Source organism: Pelophylax lessonae (assembly GCF_965119305.1).
Source record: "Pelophylax lessonae genome assembly, chromosome: 5".
NCBI lineage: Eukaryota > Metazoa > Chordata > Amphibia > Anura > Ranidae > Pelophylax > Pelophylax lessonae.
Window position 1 is genome coordinate 427,067,820 of NC_138772.1, and position 21,800 is coordinate 427,089,619.

A 21,800-nucleotide genomic window follows, 5' to 3' on the forward strand; every position below is an offset into this window, starting at 1 on the left:
TGCATTATGGAAAACAATGGTGGCAATACATACACTGAGGAGTTCATAAAGTGCCATAGATACTCATTAGAAATCTGTCTTGCAGTACTCAACTTTAAGTTAAGCTCGCCATACATGGATGGAAATTCCAGCTCAGCAGAGATCGGCTGAATTTCAGTCTATGTATGGGCAGGGTAGCATGGGCAGGCTAGCTGTTCAAAAGTCAACTTCTGTACAACCAGTCCGTTGGAAAATTTCCTGCATGATCAGTGCCGCCGGCTGTAGCTGGTAGTGCTGATCAGTATATTCTGACAGTGACAGTGGGCAATACCTCAGCGGGACTGATTCTCCCATTCACATCTAATATGTGGATGGGGAAATCAAGCCATTTTTTCTTTTATTCAACCTACTGGTTGAATGAAAAAAAAAAAAAAATGCACTGCCTTACTAAGGGCTCCTTCACACAGGCACTGTCCGCTATGTGAATAGATCCCCTCCTGTTTGTGTCTGGTGTGTCTGGTGGACCCGTGTGGGTGTAATCAGACTCTGGTGTCCGTTTACATCAGGCTGCATCTGAATCATCACGTTTAGGTTTGGAAAAATGGAAGAGGACACAGTTTTAAAAAGCGCTTTAAAAATATGTTCTTTCAACACCTCACTGAGCTTAAAGCGGAGTTCCGGCCTCAAATACCTTTTTTAACTAAAAATACCCCTATAATACTAATCCATCGCCATTTACAGAACCGCTATTCTCATACTTACCAGGTGTACAGTATTGGATTTTAGTCAAAATCTTACTTTTAAAAACGCTGTCTGGGCGCGGCCATCTTAGACATGGGCTTCTGAAGCCGCAGTATAATCTGCTGTGTCCTTCTTCCTGATTCCAGGGAGTGTTCTGGGAGTTCTTCCTGATTCCAGGGAGTGTTCTGGGAGTTCTTCCTGATTCCAGCCTCCTGGGAGTGATGACAAACAGCTCCCAGGATGCAATGCAAAGGCGGAAGTGATGTCGGTGGCCGTGGCCACAGAGGGGGGAGAAGGAGGAAGTACAATCAAAAATGCCCTGAAAATAAGGTAAGGGACCCCCGAAAAAAATTGAAAATGCCCAATTGTTGATCAGCATAGCGAGCACTCCAGGAATGACTAAAGTTGCAAAATAGGCCAGAACTCCACTTTAACCTAAGAGTAGTTACTAAACAGAAGGAAGATGGGTTTCCTATTGTATTGATACACAAGTAGAATGCAGCAGCAAACAATTTCTCACAAATTTAGAACTGTACAATTATAAGATAATACTCAATACTACATGATATTTGTGTGTTTTATTTATTAGATCAAGTTGCTAAAACTGCCTGCGTAGCTCTAACCTATGCAGTGGAGTTGTGCATCACCTACTTGTGTAATGTGCCTGAACAGCATCACATGGAATGCTGTTTCAATTTCTCAGTTTTGGTCGGTGGGATGAATCACCTACTGATTTACCTACTGATTTTTTGCATCTCCCAGGACCTCAGAGGATAGGTATCACCATTCGATTTCCAGGCTACTCCTGAGACCACAGACATTACAAAGCTATACTAGGGGATCTGATATCTCCTGCTGCATCCTCCATAATGCAGAAAAAATGGAACTTCAGCAGATAACATGGGATCCCCCCTAGCTGAGCACAACTAGGAACTTGGGTACCGAGATTTGACTGACACTTTTTAGGTTTTGATTGCCTTTCAGGTGGATACGTATCACATTGACTGTGTTTCCATTTAAAGGTTTTGTATTTAAAGTAACGTTACCGACTGTGTTTTCTTTAGCCTTTTTTCTTTTTGGCTTAAAATAAGGTCTAACATTATATCACCTCCAGCACAATACAGTGAGTTCTAAAACTAGAAGAGTAAAAGTTCAACCTTTAAAAAGGCATGAGCTCCAGGGAATAACTTTCCTCTTAAATCTTTACACCTCTGCTTTCAGAAATTGTTCTCTTGAAGAATATCAAATAAATTCTCAGTGCTTTGTTTCACAGTTCCCTTCTTTCTTGGAAATTGCATTTTTACAGTTGCATTTGCATTGCAATAAAGAGGACATCTAAATTATAAGGCCATACATATGGAGTCATGATGATTTGGCATCAAAAAATCTAATCCATGGTCAATTCTGTTTTCACAATAGTTACATATTTGGTAAGGTTGAATAAAGACACCAGTTCATCCAGTTCAACCTTCGTGGGTGTGCTCATGTCAAAAATCATATCGCATATCCTTGTATAATGTACTCGCTAAGAGTTTTTTGAAACTATCAATACTTCCCGCTGACACCACCGATTGTGGAAGTGAGTTTCACATCCTTACTGCCCTGACAATGAAAAACCCCCTACGCAGTTTAAGGTTAAACCGCTTCTCCTCCAATTTCTTTGCGTGGCCACATGTCTTCTTACACTCTCTGAGACTGAATAGTTTATTCTCTATGCTAGAATCACCATTGAGGTGTTTGTATATCACTATCCTATCCCCTATCAACCGTCTCTTCTCCAGGGAGAATACGTTTAATGTTTGTAGTGGTTCCTCGTAGCTGAGGTCCTCCAGTCTCAATAATTTTGTTGCCCTTGTCTGGACACTCTCCAGTTCCAGCACATCCTTTCTGATGATTGGTGACCAGAACTGGACTGAATTCTCCAGATGTGGCCAACCTAGAGTTTTTAAAGTGGCAGGATTATTGTTTTATCTCTTGAGTAAAGCTTTGTTTGCAGCAGCTTGGCAATGCATGATGTTGCTGAGTCTGTCATCTACTAGGACCCTCAGATCTTTTCCCATCCTTAATTTCCCCAGAGCTTCTCCCCATAGTTAGTAACTTGCGTTCATATGTTTCATCATTAAACCTCATTTGCCATGTAGTTGCCCATCCCATTATTTTATTGAGGTCTTCTTGTAAAGTTTCTATATCCTGCTGTGAAGTTATCACCCTGCATAGCCTTGTATCATCAGCAAACACTGGGCTATTTATCCCATCCTCTTTATCATCCATGAATAAGTTAAACAGAATTGGTCCCAGGACAGAGCCTTTGGGTACTCCACTTACCACTCCAGACCAATCTGAGTACACATTATTTATCACCACCTCTAATGATACTGCAAAATTTTGGATATAGTCCCTTATCATCCCCTCCAATAGTGTACATACTATTGATAATAGGCTGACTGGCCTGTAGTTTCCAGGTATATATCTTTGCCTTTTTTAACCTGCCTAGCGGTATCCCCGAGCGTGACTCGAGGTGGATTTTCCATGCTGTTATCGGTATCCCCGAGTCACGCTCAGGGTGGATGTGCAGAGCGTGCAGTGGTGTCTTACCTTCTCCTGGCGATCCAGCGATGATCTCCCATTGCTGTGATCGCCAGCCGAGATCCCCACCGCTCGTCCGTCCTCCGTCGGTGTGATGACTTCCTGGTTTCGTTCCCTGCAGCAGCAATGCTGCATGGGAGCGGAACTAGGGAGGGAAATTCAAACGTTGAACGTTGCACAAACACATAACATTTATATTATATATATTTATATATATATGTGTGTGTGTGTGTGTCTGTGTATATATATATATATATATATATACATATATATATATATATATATACACACATATATATATATATATATATATATATATATATATATATATATATATATACACACATATATATATATATATATATATATATATATATATATATATATATATAATATATAACGCATGAATTATAATCTAATCAATAATATAATTTTATTATATAATATATATATATATATATATATATATATATATATATATATATATATATATATATATATATATATAATACAATTATATTATTGATTCTATTATAATTCATGCGTTTGTGTTTCAAATTTATCACATCTGGGATGTCTACTAGAGTCTTGTTTTGGTCAGGTTTAAGTCAGTAATTACTAAGAATTGTAGGCCTATAATACATAACGCCAAATTTCCATGCAAAAAATTGTACCGCTTTTGGTACAGAATTCCTGACATAATTATACCGCCAGGGAGGTTAACCAGGTTCTGCCTAGCCTATAGCAAAATGACGGCCAGTTGTGACAATTCATTGTTATAAGCAATCATAATGTGTAACAAAAAAAAAATACTGATCACTTCTCCAGAGTAGTTCAACGTTACTATGGTAACATTATATTGCTCGGGTCACAGTGTGTTAAAAAAAAATAAAAGAAAATAAAAGAAAACAAATGTAATAAAACATTTTAAAAAAAGTTTTTTTTTTTAATACAGCCACCACTGGTCAGTGTCTCTGATCACCACCACGCCAGTCGTATACAGACACTGGTGACAGTATGTGAAAAACAATTGTGAATTTTTTAAAAAAATTATAAGTTCGAAAAACTTGCCATGCCTCTTACTAAATGCCCTGGACTGTCTACTTTCCCAAAAGGGGTAATTTATTTTTTTGAATATACAGTAAAACCTTGGATTGAGAGTAACTTGGTTTGAGAGCGCTTTGCAAGACAAGCAAATTTTTTAAATAAATTTTGACTTGATATACAAGCGATGTCTTGATATACAAGTAGCATCATGTCACAACTGGGTATAAAAAGAGAACAGAGGCGCCTCTAAGTGTAGCAATATTGTTACATTTAATGAAGGTTCAATATTTAGCAGCTCACATGGCTGATGATTAAAACAGGCACATCTAAGTATGCAGGCATCCGGGTAAAGCTGTACGCATAGACCATCCTCCGCACTGCCATCTTCATCACACCCTTCCACGCTGCACTCCACGAGCGTTTCAAAGTCTCGCTTTCAGATCACTCTACTGCAGGGTAGTCTTCCCAATCACAATTGCAGACTGACATCGGTGAGAGCCAGTGGTTCATAAGATGATCTATGTGGACAGCATAGGTGTGCGCAGCCTATTGCATTAGGGTGTGCACCCCAAATGTATTAAAACATGGATGGTGTTAGTAGGGCAGTGGATGGTGTCAGTAGAGCAGTGGACGGTGTCAGTAGGGCAGAGGATGCCATCAGTAGGGCAGTGGACTTTCAGTAGGGCAGAGGTTGGTGTCAGTAGGGCAGAGGTTGGTGTCAGCAGGGCAGTGGAATTGTCAGTAGGGCAGAGGTTGGCATCAGTAGGGCAGTGGACTTGTCAGTAGGGCAGAGGTTGGCATCAGTAGGGCAGTGGACTTGTCAGTAGGGCAGAGGTTGGCAATAGTAGGGCAGTGGACTTGTCAGTAGGGCAGAGGTTGGTGTCAGTAGGGCAGCGGACAGTGTTAGTAGTTTTTTATTTTCATACAATTTTTTTAGGACCCCCGTTGGGGGGCTTTGGTGAAATATCAGCAGGGGGAATCTGCGCCGCACAGGGTGATTAGGGTGTGCCCAGGCACACCCGGCACACACCCTGCGCACGCCTATGGTGGACAGCTTTACCCCGGATGCCTGCATACTTAGATGTGCCTCTTAATCATCAACCATGTGAGTTGCTAAATGTTTTACCTTCATTAAATGTCCCCATACTGCTACACTTAGAGGCGCCTCTCTTCTCTTTTATACTCTGTAGCTCCTGCTGGATTTTGCTTCTAATCCCCTTGTGGAGGCGCCATTTTTGGATGGACATTTTATGACAACACAACCTATCACATTGCTATAATCTTTGTATATAGACTATAAACTGAAAGACTTATGAATAAATGGTTGCGGAACGAATCATCTGAGTTTCCATTATTTCTTATGGGAAAATTTGCTTTGATATAAGAGTGCTTTGGATTACAAGCATGTTTCCGGAACTAATTATGCTCGCAATCCAAGGTTTTACTGTATACTATAGTTTGTGGACTCTATAACTTTCTTAAAGTCTAAATAATATACACAGATTTGGGTTATTTTAACCAAAGAAATGTAGCAGAAAACATTGTGGCCTAAATTTATGAAGAACGATTATTTTTTTTTTTTGCTGAATTTTTTTAATAGAAACAAAGAAAAATGTGGGTTTTTTCAAAATGTTTGGTCGTTTTTTCATTTATTTAGCAAACAATATAAAGCCGAGTGGTGATAAAATACCTTATATAGTTACATATTTAGTGAGGTTGAAAAAAGACATCAGTCCATCCAGTTCAACCTATGATGTGTGTGTGTGTTTGCTTCAAAAGAAAGCTCAAGTTGTGTGAAAAAAATTATAAAAATGTAGTTTGGGTACAGTGTTGCATGACAATGCAATTGTCATTCAAAGTGCGATAGTGCTGAAAACTAAAAATTGGCCTGGGCAGGAAGGAAGTGGCCGGTATTATAGTGGTCAAATATTGGTACCACTGTGGCCCTTCGACAATCTTCTGGTACCATTCATGTCAGTATATTGTCCATAAAAATTAGAACTAGCAGTCTGGCTATAACCTTACTGAGTTTTTTTAGGACTCTCGAGTGTAAGCCATCTGATCCTGGTGATTTATTTGCATTAAGTTTTAAGTAATAATTACCTTCTCTCTTTTGTGTATTTCCAGTAATCTTACTTTTGTGAATCTAAATGCAATTTTTTTTAAAAATAACAAAAATGTTATGCTTACCTTCTGTGTGCATGGAATGCATTAAGTCTCGATTCACACTAGCGCGACTTGTCAGCCTGAAAAGTCACGCTCCCTCGCGGTCCATTGACTGCTACAGGACCCATTCTAATAGGAGCGACACAAGTCGCTCTGACTTAGAAAAAGGGTCCTGTACTACTTCGGGGCGACCTCGGAGCGACTTACATAGACATTCATTATATGAAGTCCATGCAAGTCGCTCCGAAGTCGTGGTGCATGGTAATGCACAAGTCGCCCCCGAAGTAGTACAGAGTCGTGCCGCCCCAGTGTGAACCGACTTAAAGGTAAAAAAAAAAAACCTGTACCTTTTAGAACCATTTTAAAGCATATCTATGGTCAAAGTAAAAAATCATATATTCTTTTCCACATCTATTTAATTTATTTCTAGCTTACTACTACCAGGGTTCCTCTAGAAGTTATTAGGGGTCCCTAGAGCAATGAGTAGTTTCTGCCCCTCTGGTAAGTAGCCACTGACACCATTATATTTTTAGGTATCTGTAAGGGTGACATTCTACAAAGTGACTACCAGCCTATGGCTTGCCATGCACTGCTCGAAATTCAGCTGAATTTTGCTGAATCAGCCAAAAATGAAGCCGTAATCAAAGGAGTTGGCTAGAAAATATTTAGCTGAACAGCAACTGCATTCAATCAGGTGCAGTTACTGTTTAGCAATTTAGACAACTGCTGTTTCAATACAGCATCCAGCAATGAAGATTTCTCCATCCATGCTTGTTTAGTGTGAATGGGAGAATCAAGAGCTTACTTTCATTCAGTCCAGTCAGTTTATGCGGTGAAATGAGAGAAATCTACACGTGTACAGCTTACCGTAGAAGGTCCTTCTGCATTGACCAGCAGTGTAAGTAAGCATTTCACTGACTACCTGAAAAGGTCCTCCACCCCTGACCACCAGTGTAACTTGGCACATCACTGACCATCAATGTAAGCAGATATTACTTTACTGATTACTGATTTTCATTTTAATGGTCTGCATTTCTTTTTGGCCCTTATTTTTATTAATTGCTTTGATGTCATTATTATTATTAATAATAATAATAATAATAATTTTTTCATATAGAGCAACCCTGGGTGTCAGATATGCAAAGTTTGCCACGTTCCCCATTCTTGTAATTATTCTTATATCTACAGCATAATGTTAACGCTAATGTAGTGTAAACTGTAGTCAAAGTATTTATTAGCAAGGGTTCCCTGAGAGCTGAAAATTATTGCAATGGTTCCTCCATGTTAAAGAGGTTTCTGACATAAACTATCGTCATCACTTTAATATACACCCCTAAAACTGACCAGTGGTCCATCTCTTTAAACTTCTAACTTTCCCCCTTACACTCAACAACTGAACTATTACATTAACTGTCATCCAATACCTTACTGACAGAACAATTGCCCCATGCCGCTCCACCAATCCTAACACTCCCTGCATCAAAGTCATCAGTCTTCTCTTCTTCAATTGACTGATGTCAGTTTTTATTACTGTGCATTTCTGTTCCAGCACTGTTTGTGTGCTCTCATTGTTCATTTTTTCTAAAGCTAGGGTACATGGCTGTATTAGAGGTCTCTCAGTAATTATTGTACAAAATGTTTTTTATTATATGTATATATTGGCTGTATGTATGTATTGGCTGTATATATATATATATATATATATATATATATATCTATATATATATATATATATATATATATGTAATGTGTGGCCTGACAGGGCAGTAAATGGTGCTATAATGGGACAGAGAATACAGATTTGTGTTGGGATTTGGCCTTTTAACTGTTCTTTTGCTTTGCCTTTGGTGGCTCTGCTGGTAGTTTGTTTTCTCCTTTTTAACCACTTTACCACCGGAGGATTTTGCTGTCTTCCGTCCAGGCCACTTTTTGCGATTCGGCGCTGTGCGACTTTAACTGACAATTGCGTGGTCGTGCGATGCCGTACCCAAACGAAATTTACGTCCTTTTTTTCCCACAAACAGAGCTTTCTTTTGGTGGTATTTGATCACCTGTGCGATTTTTACTTTTTGCCCTATAAACAAAAAAAGAGCGTTTATTTTGAAAAAATAACAATATTTTTCACATTTTTTTTATATGAAATTCCCCCCAAAAAAAATGTAAAAATCAAATTTTTTTTAAAATTTTTAGCCAATTTGTTTTCTGCTACCTATGTTTAGTAAAAAAAATCGCAATAAGCGTATTTTGATTCGTTTGCCCAAAAGTTATTGCGTTTACTAACTAAGGGAAAGATTTCTGTCATTTTTGGTGTTTTTTTTTAACGCGTAATGACGGTGATCTGCGATTTTTTTTTTGCGGGACTGCGACATTGCGGCGGACAGATCGGACCCTTGACTGACATTTTTGACACTTTTGGGGGTACCAGTGACATTTCTACAGTAATCAGTGCTATATATATGCACTGTTACTGTAAAAATGACACTGGCAGGGAAGGGGTTAATTTTATTGGAGAGGGAGGGGTTAATGTATGCCTGGTGCTTACTGACGTGTGGGGGGGGGAGGTGACTGTGTGACAGAAGGACAGATCGGATGTCCAGCTATGCTGAACACTCCGATCTGTCAGTCCCTGTCACTATGGAGATCCGCCCGCTGTGTTTACACACAGCGGGCGGATCTCCAGACTCGATACCCAACGATCGGGGCAGAGCAGCGGCAATCGCCGCTGCTCCTCCGCTGGCCCGACTCCCGCTGTGAATGAACATAGCGGGAGCGAGCCTCCGGCGGCGCGCGAGCGCCGCCCACAAGGGGCGGAGTCCAGCGACGTAGGTCTACGCCGCTGGACGGGATCGCGGCACTTTGCCGCAGTAGCCTCCATGTGAGCGGAGGTAAAGTGGTTAATTTCAATACATGTCTTTCCACAGAGCTCATCTCATGTTTTTACACTTAAAGTGTTACTAAACCCACAACAGTAAAGTCGATCTGTATATGCAGTAAAGCATGCTTGTTATACTCACTGTGGAGCCTAAGGGGTTAATCCTCTGCATTGTGGAAAAGGCTGTTTGATCCTGTCTTGTCTGATCATCCCCTTCTTCCACTATCCCCAATCCATCCCCTGGTAGAACAGAAGCTAGGGAACAAGCTGCACATGCTCAGTTTGGTGTGTATTGCTATTTTTTTTTCTTTTCTTGGGAGAGTGCATGGGATCAGCACGTGGCAGATCAGCACTGTCCAGACAGAGGGTCAGGGGTCCTGCAGTCTTCTAGTGAAGTCAATGGAGAATGAAATTTACTCCTACAAGCTTTAACCAGACACTGATAGAAGTCACAAGACTGCTATATACTGGTGATGAAAAAAGGTACTTAGAAGTTTTTATTTACTAAAACTATTGCATTTCCATGTTCTGTGTAATGTGGGAGACCGGATATAGTGAATGCAGGGTCCTGAGTGTAGTAACACTTTAAGGTTTCACAGGGCATTAAAGTAGAACTACTAGTAAAAATAAAAAAAAATAAAAAAAATGAAATCTAGTTTAACTTGGGCTGAGCAGTCAAAGCATCTCCCTATATGTATTTAAAAACTTTAAATAGAGTAGCAAATAACTCCTGACAGTTTTTGGTGTCACATTGGGGAGATTTTGCTTCATTTCCTAACCAAGAGACACAACAGAATTTGTATTTGTATTTGTTTGTGCAAATTTAACCTGCTAAAACATTTAAAACTTAAAAAATGTAATTGCACTTCTTTTTTTAAAACTCAACTGTGGGAAAAAAAAAAAACTAAATTCCCATGCAGTGTGGTTGTGCCTGCACTGCACAGTCAACTGTTGTTATGTCTAGGGGTATGGAGAAAGCTTATACTTTCTACTGGAAAACAATGCTCCCCCATGGTTCAGCAGTGGACTGTCCTTGGTCTATGGAACCTGGGCTTGGCTTAAAGATGTCAAGAACAGTCCACGATTCAAGACTGAGGGAGCATGGGGGTGCCCAAAAATGAGCTCTAAGAAAATGAATACAGGGTGCCATTGAGGAGATCAGTTCATTGACATTTCAAACCAAGTGCAACGGTGAGCCAAGCTAATATTCTCATTGGCTACTTAGCCTAAACCATCCCTTTTTTAAATAAAAAGCAATCATTCAGCACCACATTTAAATGTTTGCTTGTTATGAAATGTGGACCAATAAACTTTATGTGCAGATTGTTTATTAGTCCCAGTCCCAGCATTGTTTATTAGTCCCAGTCCCAGCATTGTTTATTAGTCCCAGTCCCTGCATTGTTTATTAGTCCCAGTCCCAGCATTGTTTATTAGTCCCAGTCCCTGCATTGTTTATTAGTCCCAGTCCCAGCATTGTTTACCTTGGTAACGCAAGCTGTTATTTTCCGTCTTTGTGCAGGATTCCGGTAAGCTTTGGCTTTGAGGAAATGGCAGTTGTGAGATTTAGCGCTAACAATATGGGCGATGGTTTAGTACAATCGAGAAAATATTGGTGGTTGCTGAAATCTATTGCGCTGTGACCATCAAACATATTTCAAAATGAGCTGATAAGCTATTCTAGTCTCAGTTGGAAATGAGTTTGAAGCAGCATTGCCAGTGAGATAAGAAATTCAGTAAGACCCACAGGACTTCATACTCCAGATGTCTAATTTATATTCAGGATAATCTCACAGAGGGAGATCCCAGATTGCAGGCCCTATTACAACAGATATAGCATATGTTTTATTCCTGACCCCAGATATAAAATGAGCATCAGATTATACTAATCATGTTGGCACACAGAGATTTTTCTGAAGAACCTAAGGTTAACTATGTATTTCATCATCTGTTCCTTAAAAGGGAAGCTCCTTTTTCCACGTTTCCTTTCGTCTGTCCTATGTATGGAAGAAAAACGAGTGCCTCCTTGGAACTTCCAAATCAGAGGCAATCAAGAGCTAGTAAAACAGTTTACAGAAGTGGAGTACTCAATCTGTCAAAGTCTCTTTTATACATATCAATAGAACTTATTTTATTCACTACTGTAGTAAATCAGAAAGAGGATGGCAAGCACTTTTACATCTAGACACCCATTATTATGATCACATTTTAAAATACGAACATTACCAGGACTACGTTACAGATACTAAGAGATGTTTTTTTTTTTTTTATTGTAGTAAATGAAAAAGTTTTAAATAAAAAGAAATATCATCATTTTTTTCATTTTGAATAGAGTAGCGAAGGGTTAAAATTGATAGCAGTTTTTTTTTTTTTTTATATTTATATTATTTCTTTATTCGTGTATTTTTGCTGTCTGTCTCATTAGGGAGTTTTCCCTTTACCCTCTGCCATGTAGACTCAACAGGAAGTGAGAGGATATCTCTCCAACATGAGGGCAATACCAGGGTAACAAATACTCCCATTGGAAGAGTCCCCTGATATTCCTGTTCTGGCTACTGACAATGTTGGATTTTCCCTAACTTTTATTCTTGGTGGCATTGCTGATCAGGACAATTAACCTCCCTGGCGGTATGATTCTTTCCGATTTTAGGTGCTGAAAGCGGTACAATTATTTTGCATGTAATTCTTAAGGACGAGCAGCCAAAACCAACTATTTTCATATGATTTTTTTTTTACTGTGCGTTCTTCTTTATAACATCTCGGGTATGATAAAGTTTGAAACACAAAATCAAAAATTATAATTTAATAAATAACTATAAATAAGTTAAAGAGTGTGTGTATATATATATATATATATATATATATATATATATATATATATATACATATATATATATATATACATATGTTACATATATATACGTATATATATATATATATATATATATATATATATATATATATATATATATGTGTGTGTGTATATCTATATACGTGTGTATATATATATATATATATATATATATATATATATATATATATATATATATATATATATATATATATATACTGTGTATGTATATATAAAAAGTACAGTAAAAATGCAGGAAAGGGCACTGGGGGGCAAACTAATATCAGTTTATTTTATTTTGCAATGAAATCAGTATGCTTGTTTGTATAACTTTTCAAATTTGCCACCGCTTCCACCCCCTGCGAGCGTCACGTCGCAGGAGACGGAAGCCGGGGCTCTGCAGCATCAGGCAGAAGATCCAGCTGCCGTATGCCGAAGGGACACATCGCTGGATCCCGGGGACAAGGTAAGTAACCTCTACAAGGATCCAGCGATGCTCCCTGGCGGGACCCCGAGTGTGGCTCGGGGGTTACCGCTTATGGCAGTGAAATCCCACCCCAAGCCACACTCGGGAATACCGCCAGGGAGGTTAAAGGGAGACTTGGAACATGTAAAGAAATATACATTTCAAAGGGTTAGGCCCCTTTCACACAGGCTTTCTGATCAGGTTCACCTGTCAGCTTTTCAGGTGGACCTGATCAGATGCTCCATTCACCCCTATGGGGCAGCGGAGGTCAGCAGTGACATATCTGATGACACCCGCTGCTATCCGATCCGATCCTGTCTGTGAAATCCAGACAAATAGTAACCCTATTTTCCATCCGTCTGGCGAATCGTATGGGATTGGATAAAAATGGACAGGCAGTCTGTTTTCATCCGATCTCCCCATAGAGGAGAGTGGGGCTCTGACAGGTCCGTCTCAGCACAGTGAATGGAGACAGACGTGTCACCCAGGCCTGCTCAGCGGGGATGGTCGGATTAATCCCACGCTGAGCAAAGTGGAGTCCGCCGTGCTGAAACGCCTGTGTGAAAGAACCCTTTATAACCCACCCCCACTCTATCCAAATCTAAAAAAAAAAAAAAAAAAGTATTGCCTTTATTTACACTTTTGCTATGTTTTTTATTTTATCATGTGGTTCCCTCTTGCTTTATATAAAATGAAAGGTCCCAAGATTAGAGTTTTTAAATCTTGCTGCTAGTTGCATTGAGCCCCAGTATAAGCTGCATCCTACAAATGCAACCCTTGAAGACACCAAAAAAGGTTGCTGCACAGTAGAATATCATGCCAGCATAATTTTACTTGTCTTATCTCAGCACCACAAACCAAAAAGCTAATTCATTTTTAATATTCAGATATGTACATAACATTTTTTTTTTTTGTTAAATTGTGAGTTTACCAGGATCTTATCCGTAGGAGTACTGATAGTTAATAGTACATACATTTTTAATATTCAAAGCAAATTCACCTGTCCATCAATGTCTCTATGCTTCCTTTTTTTTTCTTTTTGCTGAGAAATAACTTTGAAAATATCCCCTAGCATTTCTGGCCATGGCCATCTTAAATAAGGGCAAATGATTCATGTAGCATTTACATCCTGGAATCCATCTGCCCTTAGCTCAGGCATGCAGCCAGTAGGGTGTGCTTAGCTGAGAAAGCCCCTCCTTCCCTCCTGAAGACCCTTGGGATGTATTACATAATTTTCCAAGCCTGGAATTGAAGAAATGTAAAAATAAAGTTGAAAGCAAGTTAATATATGATATAATTTTCTGTCTATTTACTAATGTTAGCAGCATAAGGATTAAGCAGTCAATGTTGAATAAGAGAGTGAAATTCCACTTTAACTGAGCCATTTAAAGAACGCAGTTTGTACCATGCGCCCCGCTGCAGCAAAATGTTTTTAGTAATTAATGTATTCATTTCTAGAAGTTATATGGTGCAGACACATTTACGGTGCTTTGCAGGATACATAGAATTGTGCATATCACTCCCTATTGCTCAAAGGAGCCGTTTATTAAATGCAAGGTATTGTTTATTTTCAGCAAGCACATATTTCAAATTATTATTACAGTATTCACCATAAAGTAATTTTTATGAGACTTTCTTACATGGTTGCCTTTCCATATTTACACTATTGAATTGAACATAGAGATTTGTAAATAACCCATTAGCGGCCACATAGGAAGCATATTACTATTATTAAGGCGTTACTAAGCACTGGTAGAGCATATTTACATATAGAGCTGAAGATTGGTAAATCTAGCAGATCAATACATTTATCTCTTATTTATTTTTATTTACAGCGTTGTTATGGCTTGCTGTCACCTCTGTACAGTAGGATCAAGTGTTTAAAGTATTTGTCTGTATTTTATACTTTAAATAGAAGGGAGTCAGAGAAAGATCTCTCCTCAAGATATATATATATATATATATATATATATATATATATATATATATATATATATATATATATATATATATATATATATATATATATATCCACTATATATACATATATATATTTTTTTTTGTTAAATTGTGAGTTTACCAGGATCTTATCCGTAGGAGTACTGATAGTTAATAGTACATACATTTCTTTTATTTCAGATATTTCCATACTATATACTTAGGGATCCGCAGCAGGAGAAGTGGAGACAATGACAGATGGAGGTTCTACTGGAAGATGGTCTACGAGTTTGCAGATGTGAGTATGCTGCATTTGCTCGCCACATTTCTAGAGAGCGCTCCACAGCTTGTCCTGCAGCTCTGCATTGTCATACAGACTCGGAGCTTACAGGCTGTTCAAGGTAAGAACATTTTTCTTTTATGTTTGAAATGTCACCACATCACACCACATCACCACAGTATTAGATTAGATTTGTGTAGAATGTAATCTTCCAGTAATATCAAATCTCAAAGCTTCTAAATCTTCTAAGTGTGATTACCTTTGAAATCTCTTTATAATCTGTCCTCCCAGGTGGGTGCTGGCTAAGTTAAATAAGTGTACTTGAGCTGATTCCAAACCTAATACACTACTCTGGGACAGCAGCTTTGCTATAAATGAAGCTTCTGTAGAGTAGTTGTGGACTTCATACATACATCATCACAATAGAGTTGCAATTGTGTAAGTGCTTATGTGCAAATCATAGATATGTACTTTGCTTTGTGCCTACAAATAGAGCCAACAAATCTGCAATTGTAAAAAAAATGGAGGATTTTTTGACAATTAGTTTTAACGATTTGCATCTAAGTTCGTAGCACTGCATTAAAAGAGGTGTATGGCTTTGCTTTTTTTTTTCCAGCATTATACTTACCTAGGTGGATGCAGCATCTCTCCCCTGGCGCCTCTACACTGAGAACCAAGCACTGTCAGTCAACTGTCAGTCAGAAGCTCTCCGCTCTGCCCCGTCCTTGCTAACTGGAGCGCTGGGCTTTGGATGGGGCGGGAGCGGGCAGCTCAGGCTCAGCGGCTCGCTGAGAGGCTGAGCCGGGTGTAGGTCCAAGCACATGGCGGATTCCGACTTCCATTGTTGTTATGACCCATCTTAGTTCACAAATGGGCAAACAAATTTTGGATATCATAATGTTGATAAAAACTGTCTCTGTTTATCTATATTCATTATGAATTAATAACACTGGTTTACAACACTGCAACACTCCCTATCTATTGGTCGAAAGGGTATGGAAAGAGGTGGGGGGTGTCTTTCCTAAGGTGCCAGAGGGCCTTGCCCTGGCACTGATAGCATGCATGTCCAGCTGCTACTAACTACCTTCAAATATCTGTTTTACGAGGGTCCTGCAACCAGGCAATCGCGATCAAGTGACAGGTAGATCGCAATGAAGTGCAGTGCGCTGATCTCCTCCTCTCCAGTGCATTCAAGTGGGTGTTCTTGTTGGTGGCATCATGTGCTGAGAGAGGAGGACCGACCAGATAAGCTCATCAGAGCAGGTAGCTGTGCCGCAGCAGCTTTACTGCGCAGCTGTGGATCTGAAAAACACTTTTACCCTCCTTACCCCTCTGTGTGCCCTCCGGCCCCTCTGTGTACTCTTTCTACCCTCATTACCATGTCCTCTTGACTACTCTGTGAGCCCTCCTGAGCCCCAAGTTCCATACCCACCAGACCCCCTGTGCTGTGCCCTCAAGACCCCCCCTTTACTATGCTTTTCTGATCCCCCCCCTGTACCAGCCCCGCCTGACCCCTCTGTACTGTGCCTTCCTGACCCCCCTTCCCATTACACTGCCTTGCTGACCCCTGTTCGTTGCCCTGCCAACCCCTGTCTTGCTCACCCTTCTCATCTGCCCTATTGATCTATTTGCTCTTAATATGACTGCCCCTGTACACTGCCCTACATCCTACTGACATCTGTACACTGCCCTACATCCTACTGACCTCTATACACTGCCCTACATCCTACTGACCTCTGTACACTGCCCTACATCCTACTGACCTCTGTACACTGCCCTACATCCTACTGACCTCTGTACACCGCCCTACATCCTACTGATCTTTGTACACTGCCCTACATACTACTGACCTCTGTACACTGCCTTACATACTTACTGACCTCTGTACAGTGTTCTACATACTAATGACCTCTGTATACTGCCCTACCCACTACTGACCACTGTATACTGCCCTACCTACTACTGACCTCTAGGGGCTTGCTAGTTAACTAAAAAAAGAAAAAAGCCTGTTGCACACTGGTGATCTTTGCTGTCTTCAATGTTGTCATGTTAGATCTCCACCTCTCAAAGGTTGCTTACCACTGTTCTAGAATGACACTAGACCCGTGAACACCAAAGATGTTCTCTTAACATCAAAGTAGGGAAACATCATTTTGGTCTTCCCTTTTTGCTTTCCTTGCACCTCTATTGGTCTGTTAATATCATAGGCGGCTGCAGTGACCATTTGTGAGAAGGGGGTTCCCAAAGTGCTGATATCCTAGCTAAAGTTGGTAGTTGTGTAATTGAGTGCCTATTAGGGCTCCAAGCACAGTCAAGAGAATATTGTTAAATATTGTAACCTGCTGGTGGCCTGCTGTAACATCCCAGAGGCAATTCACTAAGCTTACAATAAGCACAGATTTGCTATAGAGCTAGGTTCATACCTGTGCGTTTTTCAGCATGCTTTCCGAAGCACAGGAACACATGACAATCGATTTTCCTTTGGATCCTGTTCACATCTATGCAGTTTCCTGCAGTGCATTTTGGAGGTGGTAGAGGAACTTATTTTCATGCAGGAAGGTGCATTTTTGAGTGCATAAACTTCAATGGAAATGCATCCAAAGTACATGAAAAATGCATATACATGCATTTTTTGTTTGTTTTTGATAGAGTTTTGTGTTTCTCCTATAAAAAAAGCATGAAAGCGCACTTTAAAAGGGTTTTTCGAAAATGCACTGCAAAGACACACCAAAAATGCAAGAAAAGCACACAGGTGTGACCCTATACTTAATGGTTTCCAATTACACTGTAAGATTTTTGGATAAGCAATCTTTAATCTGCGATTAATTAGGTATGTCATGTTATAGTATGAATGATCATCAATGTTTGAAAATAAACTATTAATGTGGGAGCAATTAAAAGGTATTTCTACCTAAAATAGATTACTCAGAATACAAGTCAGAGCTGTTCCTTGATAAAGGATGGGGAAACGCTCATAACATAGCATTTCTGTGAAGAGTGATGCGAAAACTGATGGCAAATGAAATGCTGTTTCCCCAACATGTGTCTTGCTAATAAAATAACTAGTAAATGAAGACCTCTGTGTGGACCGGGAGAGGATTTATTTTATAGCAGAGGAAAGTAGGGTGTGTGTTAGAGCAATTCTGATTACTGCAAGCATGATGTGCTGATTACTGAGTGCACTAGCTCTACCTCTATTGCCCATTTAACTGCACAACTGCAGTAACAGGAAAGTGGTGGTAAGGCTACGACGATGGGGGTTGTTAGTACAATATCTATCTTACTACATAGTTGTGATTGGGTAGTTATTTTTTTAATTCTATGAGAACAAGTTTAGGGAAATATTGAGTCTCAAAGTTCCACCAATCATTGCTTCATCCCTAAATATAACTAGAAAGAGAAAATTTAAGACAGCAAACGCTTCCTATATGCAAAAAGGGTCCTAGGCCGTATATGCACACAGACTGCGCTTTGTCATTGGTGTGGGACTTTAGAGGCATAGATTTGAAGGTGGCAACAAGTTATCCAGAGGACCAAATTTTTTTTTTTTAAATTTTAAATACAAAATTTGTTAAAAACATGAGAAAATAGACATATACATAGTCATAGAACTTCAATTAATGAATAGTAGAAGATAGCAAAGGATCACATAAGCCCTACATGTTTCGTTGAGGTGTGTAACCTCAAAAAGTGGCTTCTTCAGGGGCCGGAGGACTGTAATCCTTCTACTAGTTCATTATAATTATTGACTGTCATCCCTGGTGTAAAACATGGCATATTAGTGATATGGTCAGGGTCAGACAAAACTGAGCCGCAACCGGGGATTCCCCATGAAGGTGAGTACTGGACCAAGCCAATGTTCAGGGCGGAGTTACCATGACCAGGAGGGAAACGTGAGCAAACAACCAGTTTCCTGCATATGGTCTGTAACCTGTATTGCCAAAATCAGAGGTATTGTCCTGGTATCTTGGGCATTTTTTTAATTCGAATTGTCTGACTTAGTTTTTGTTGAAAATAGTAATATGACATTATACTGTATATGAGTGTAAGAGTAAATTAGGCAATCATCAGGCCATCATCCGTGTTGTAAAGAAACAGAAAAAACAGAAAAAAAGATATATATGCATTTGCATTCAGTATTATGTTGTTAGGATTTAGAATGATGGTGATTTTCAAAAGGGTTACATGTAACTACCCAGCATTCCTGGCTGCAGTTATATGTTGACAAATTACTGTCATGGAATAAAGTGGATGAGCATTCATTTGCTGCTGTTGAAGATCTAATAAACATGAAATGATTCCAATTGTTTCCTGCCAAAAGAATATTATCATTCCGAATACTGATCAGCATTTGTTCATCATACATTTCTTAATTGAAGATTCTCACTGAAGACCATCTTGGGAGTTTAATTTTAATCAGAGTGTTTTGTGAAAGCTCCATTCAATGCCCTATCAACAAGGATAATTTTCATTGAAAAAATGCATTTCCTTTATCTTACTGTGAAAGCCAACACAAAGAGTTAAGTATGAAATGTGTTAGTTTAGCAAACAAAATGGTAGTGCCATTATAAACATATACAACTGATGATGCATTTTCTTTGGCCAGCTGGAACTATTTTTATTTTCATTTTGCTCTATTCATCAGATCAAGCTAAAGTATAAATAGGGGATGATTTACTAAAGCCAATCAGTCTGTTCACTTTGGAAGGGAAGTTGCACTTGCAAGGGAAATTTCCCCAGAGCTTAGTGAATGAGCTGAAGCTCTGCTGACTTCCACCATCCAATCATGTGCAAGCAAAAATGCTGTTTTTTTATTTAATTTTCCTTGCTCGTAATTGGGGTGTTCTTTGCAAAGTAAAACTTTACCGCATTCACAAGGCTTCAGGGCTAATTCCCTTACAAAGTGCAAATTCACTTGCAAAGTTAACACCCTATTTGCCTGTAGCAAATCAACCCCATACATTTACAGAATTCAATGGATCTGCAGTGCATTGCTTTATAATAAAATGAAACATCTAAAAAATGTAACAGTTTAATATATGGGTCGTGTGTTGATTTTGGCAATTGTAGCCTTGTAGCACTGGTGTCCTAGCTTAAAGGAGAAGAACGGCCAAAGCTTTTTTGTGGCTATACTTCTCATGATCTCAGGAGTGCAGTTCTTTCTGCACTCCTGTCACTGATTTTCAGCTGACAGCAGGCTGAAGCCAGCTGTTAGCTGATGTCACATGTCACATGGATACACTCAGAACTTTGTGTGATGCGGCTTGCCCGTATTCACAAAAAACACATCGGTTGGGTGTGAAAATAGGCAGTAAATAAATAATAAGTTGCAGTAAGATACTCCAAGTGATATTCTAAAATTGTCTCATCTCCAGCATTTACCTATGTCACTGACTGCCAAGGCAGCTTGGACTGTGCCTTATATCGATCAGAGCATGAAGTAATGTTGATTCAATAATATATTATTTCAATAATATATTTGGGCAGAAGTATATTTTCCCAAACAAAACAGCCTCCAACAGTAGTATATTTCCAACCTATCCATAATGTATCCCTCAATAAAGCCCCCCGACACCATATCACTGCCCTCCACAAAATAAGCACACCCCTGCCCAGCAATGTATGTCCAACACATCAGTATGACTCCCGCCAGCAACATATGGAAGGCATTTCTGCCCTGGCTTTACGACTTCCCCATCAATATATCACCACAATCTATACATGTCTACCCCAATGACTCCCGCTGGGAAAATATCCACCACTCAGTCATATATGTCCACACCAGTAGCATGCTCCCCACCAAGTAATATATTCCCACACCTAGCAAAACATATCCTTCCTAGAGGAATATCTACCTTTGAAATGTCTTCCTGCTCATAAATAAATGCCCTTCTCAACAGTATATATAATACTACTACTACTCTTCCAGCATTATAAAAAAAACAAGAAAAAAAACAGGAGGGGCGCCTCCAAGTGCAATATTTATAAGAACTTTAATGGAGCAGCCAAATAAACACTAACATGTATTCCAAAAGAATGTGCATATCTAGTAGTATCAACAGAGGATATGCCCAGGTTCCAGGTCAGTAGCCAGCCACCACTGGTGGTGTCTGATGGTGCGAGCCGGGTCACCGATCATCGGGATGTAGAGGAAGACTTCCGTAACCACTGTGGAACGTGGAAATGATGTCACGCCTGGAAGACGGTCCTGTTGCCCTGTTAACGCAATTCAGAGCGCCAATCAACTCCTTTGTCAAAACGATGGTTCACATCATCAGATACCACTAGTAGCTGACCCAACTCTCAGTCCACTGACCTGGAACCTCTCCCACATGAAGTGCCATCTTGAGGATATTGCCTTGGTTCCTAAACAGGAGCACACCTCCTTCCTGGCTGCAGCAACTGCTCCAACACCTACTCCTACTCCACCTGCAACTCACTGCAGACTTCATTATAAGGGCTGTGTGTACTCTGCTGGTTGTCCACAAAACTCAGGACACTGGGTTTGAGATGTCTTCAAAATACAGAGCCCCATCTGGAAATACCAAAATCCAGAGGAAGCTCCAAAAGCAGTTTTTTTTCTGCTCAAACATAACGCTCCGTAATCCCGCACTTTGCAAAGGGGCAAACCCTGTGTCCTTTTCCTGACCAACTTTACAGTGACTGTCACACAGCCTATTTTTTGTCTTAGAAAAAGGGTTTGTTGTATGGGCACTTCCGTGGAATACAGCAGGCTTTAGGTGAGACACTGCACTTCGGCAGCACTGGAGAGGAGAAGCTGCTCTGAAAGTGATAAAGATAAAAAGACAAGGCGCCTCTAAGTGCAGTAGGCTCTGAGTATTTATTAGGTTAAAAGTATAAAAGTACTCACATTTGG

General features: G+C 39.7%; 1 protein-coding gene across 1 annotated transcript in view; it reads left to right on the top strand.

Annotated features, from left to right (window-relative positions):
• The window catches only part of XKR4 (XK related 4), a 466,038-nt gene that overhangs the window by 315,782 nt on the left and 128,456 nt on the right, over positions 1 to 21,800 (top strand). Inside the window, exon 2 of the mRNA XM_082259341.1 lies at positions 14,845 to 15,044. Coding sequence (XP_082115467.1) covers positions 14,845 to 15,044 — 200 coding nt within the window. The remainder of the gene's footprint in view (positions 1 to 14,844; positions 15,045 to 21,800) is intronic.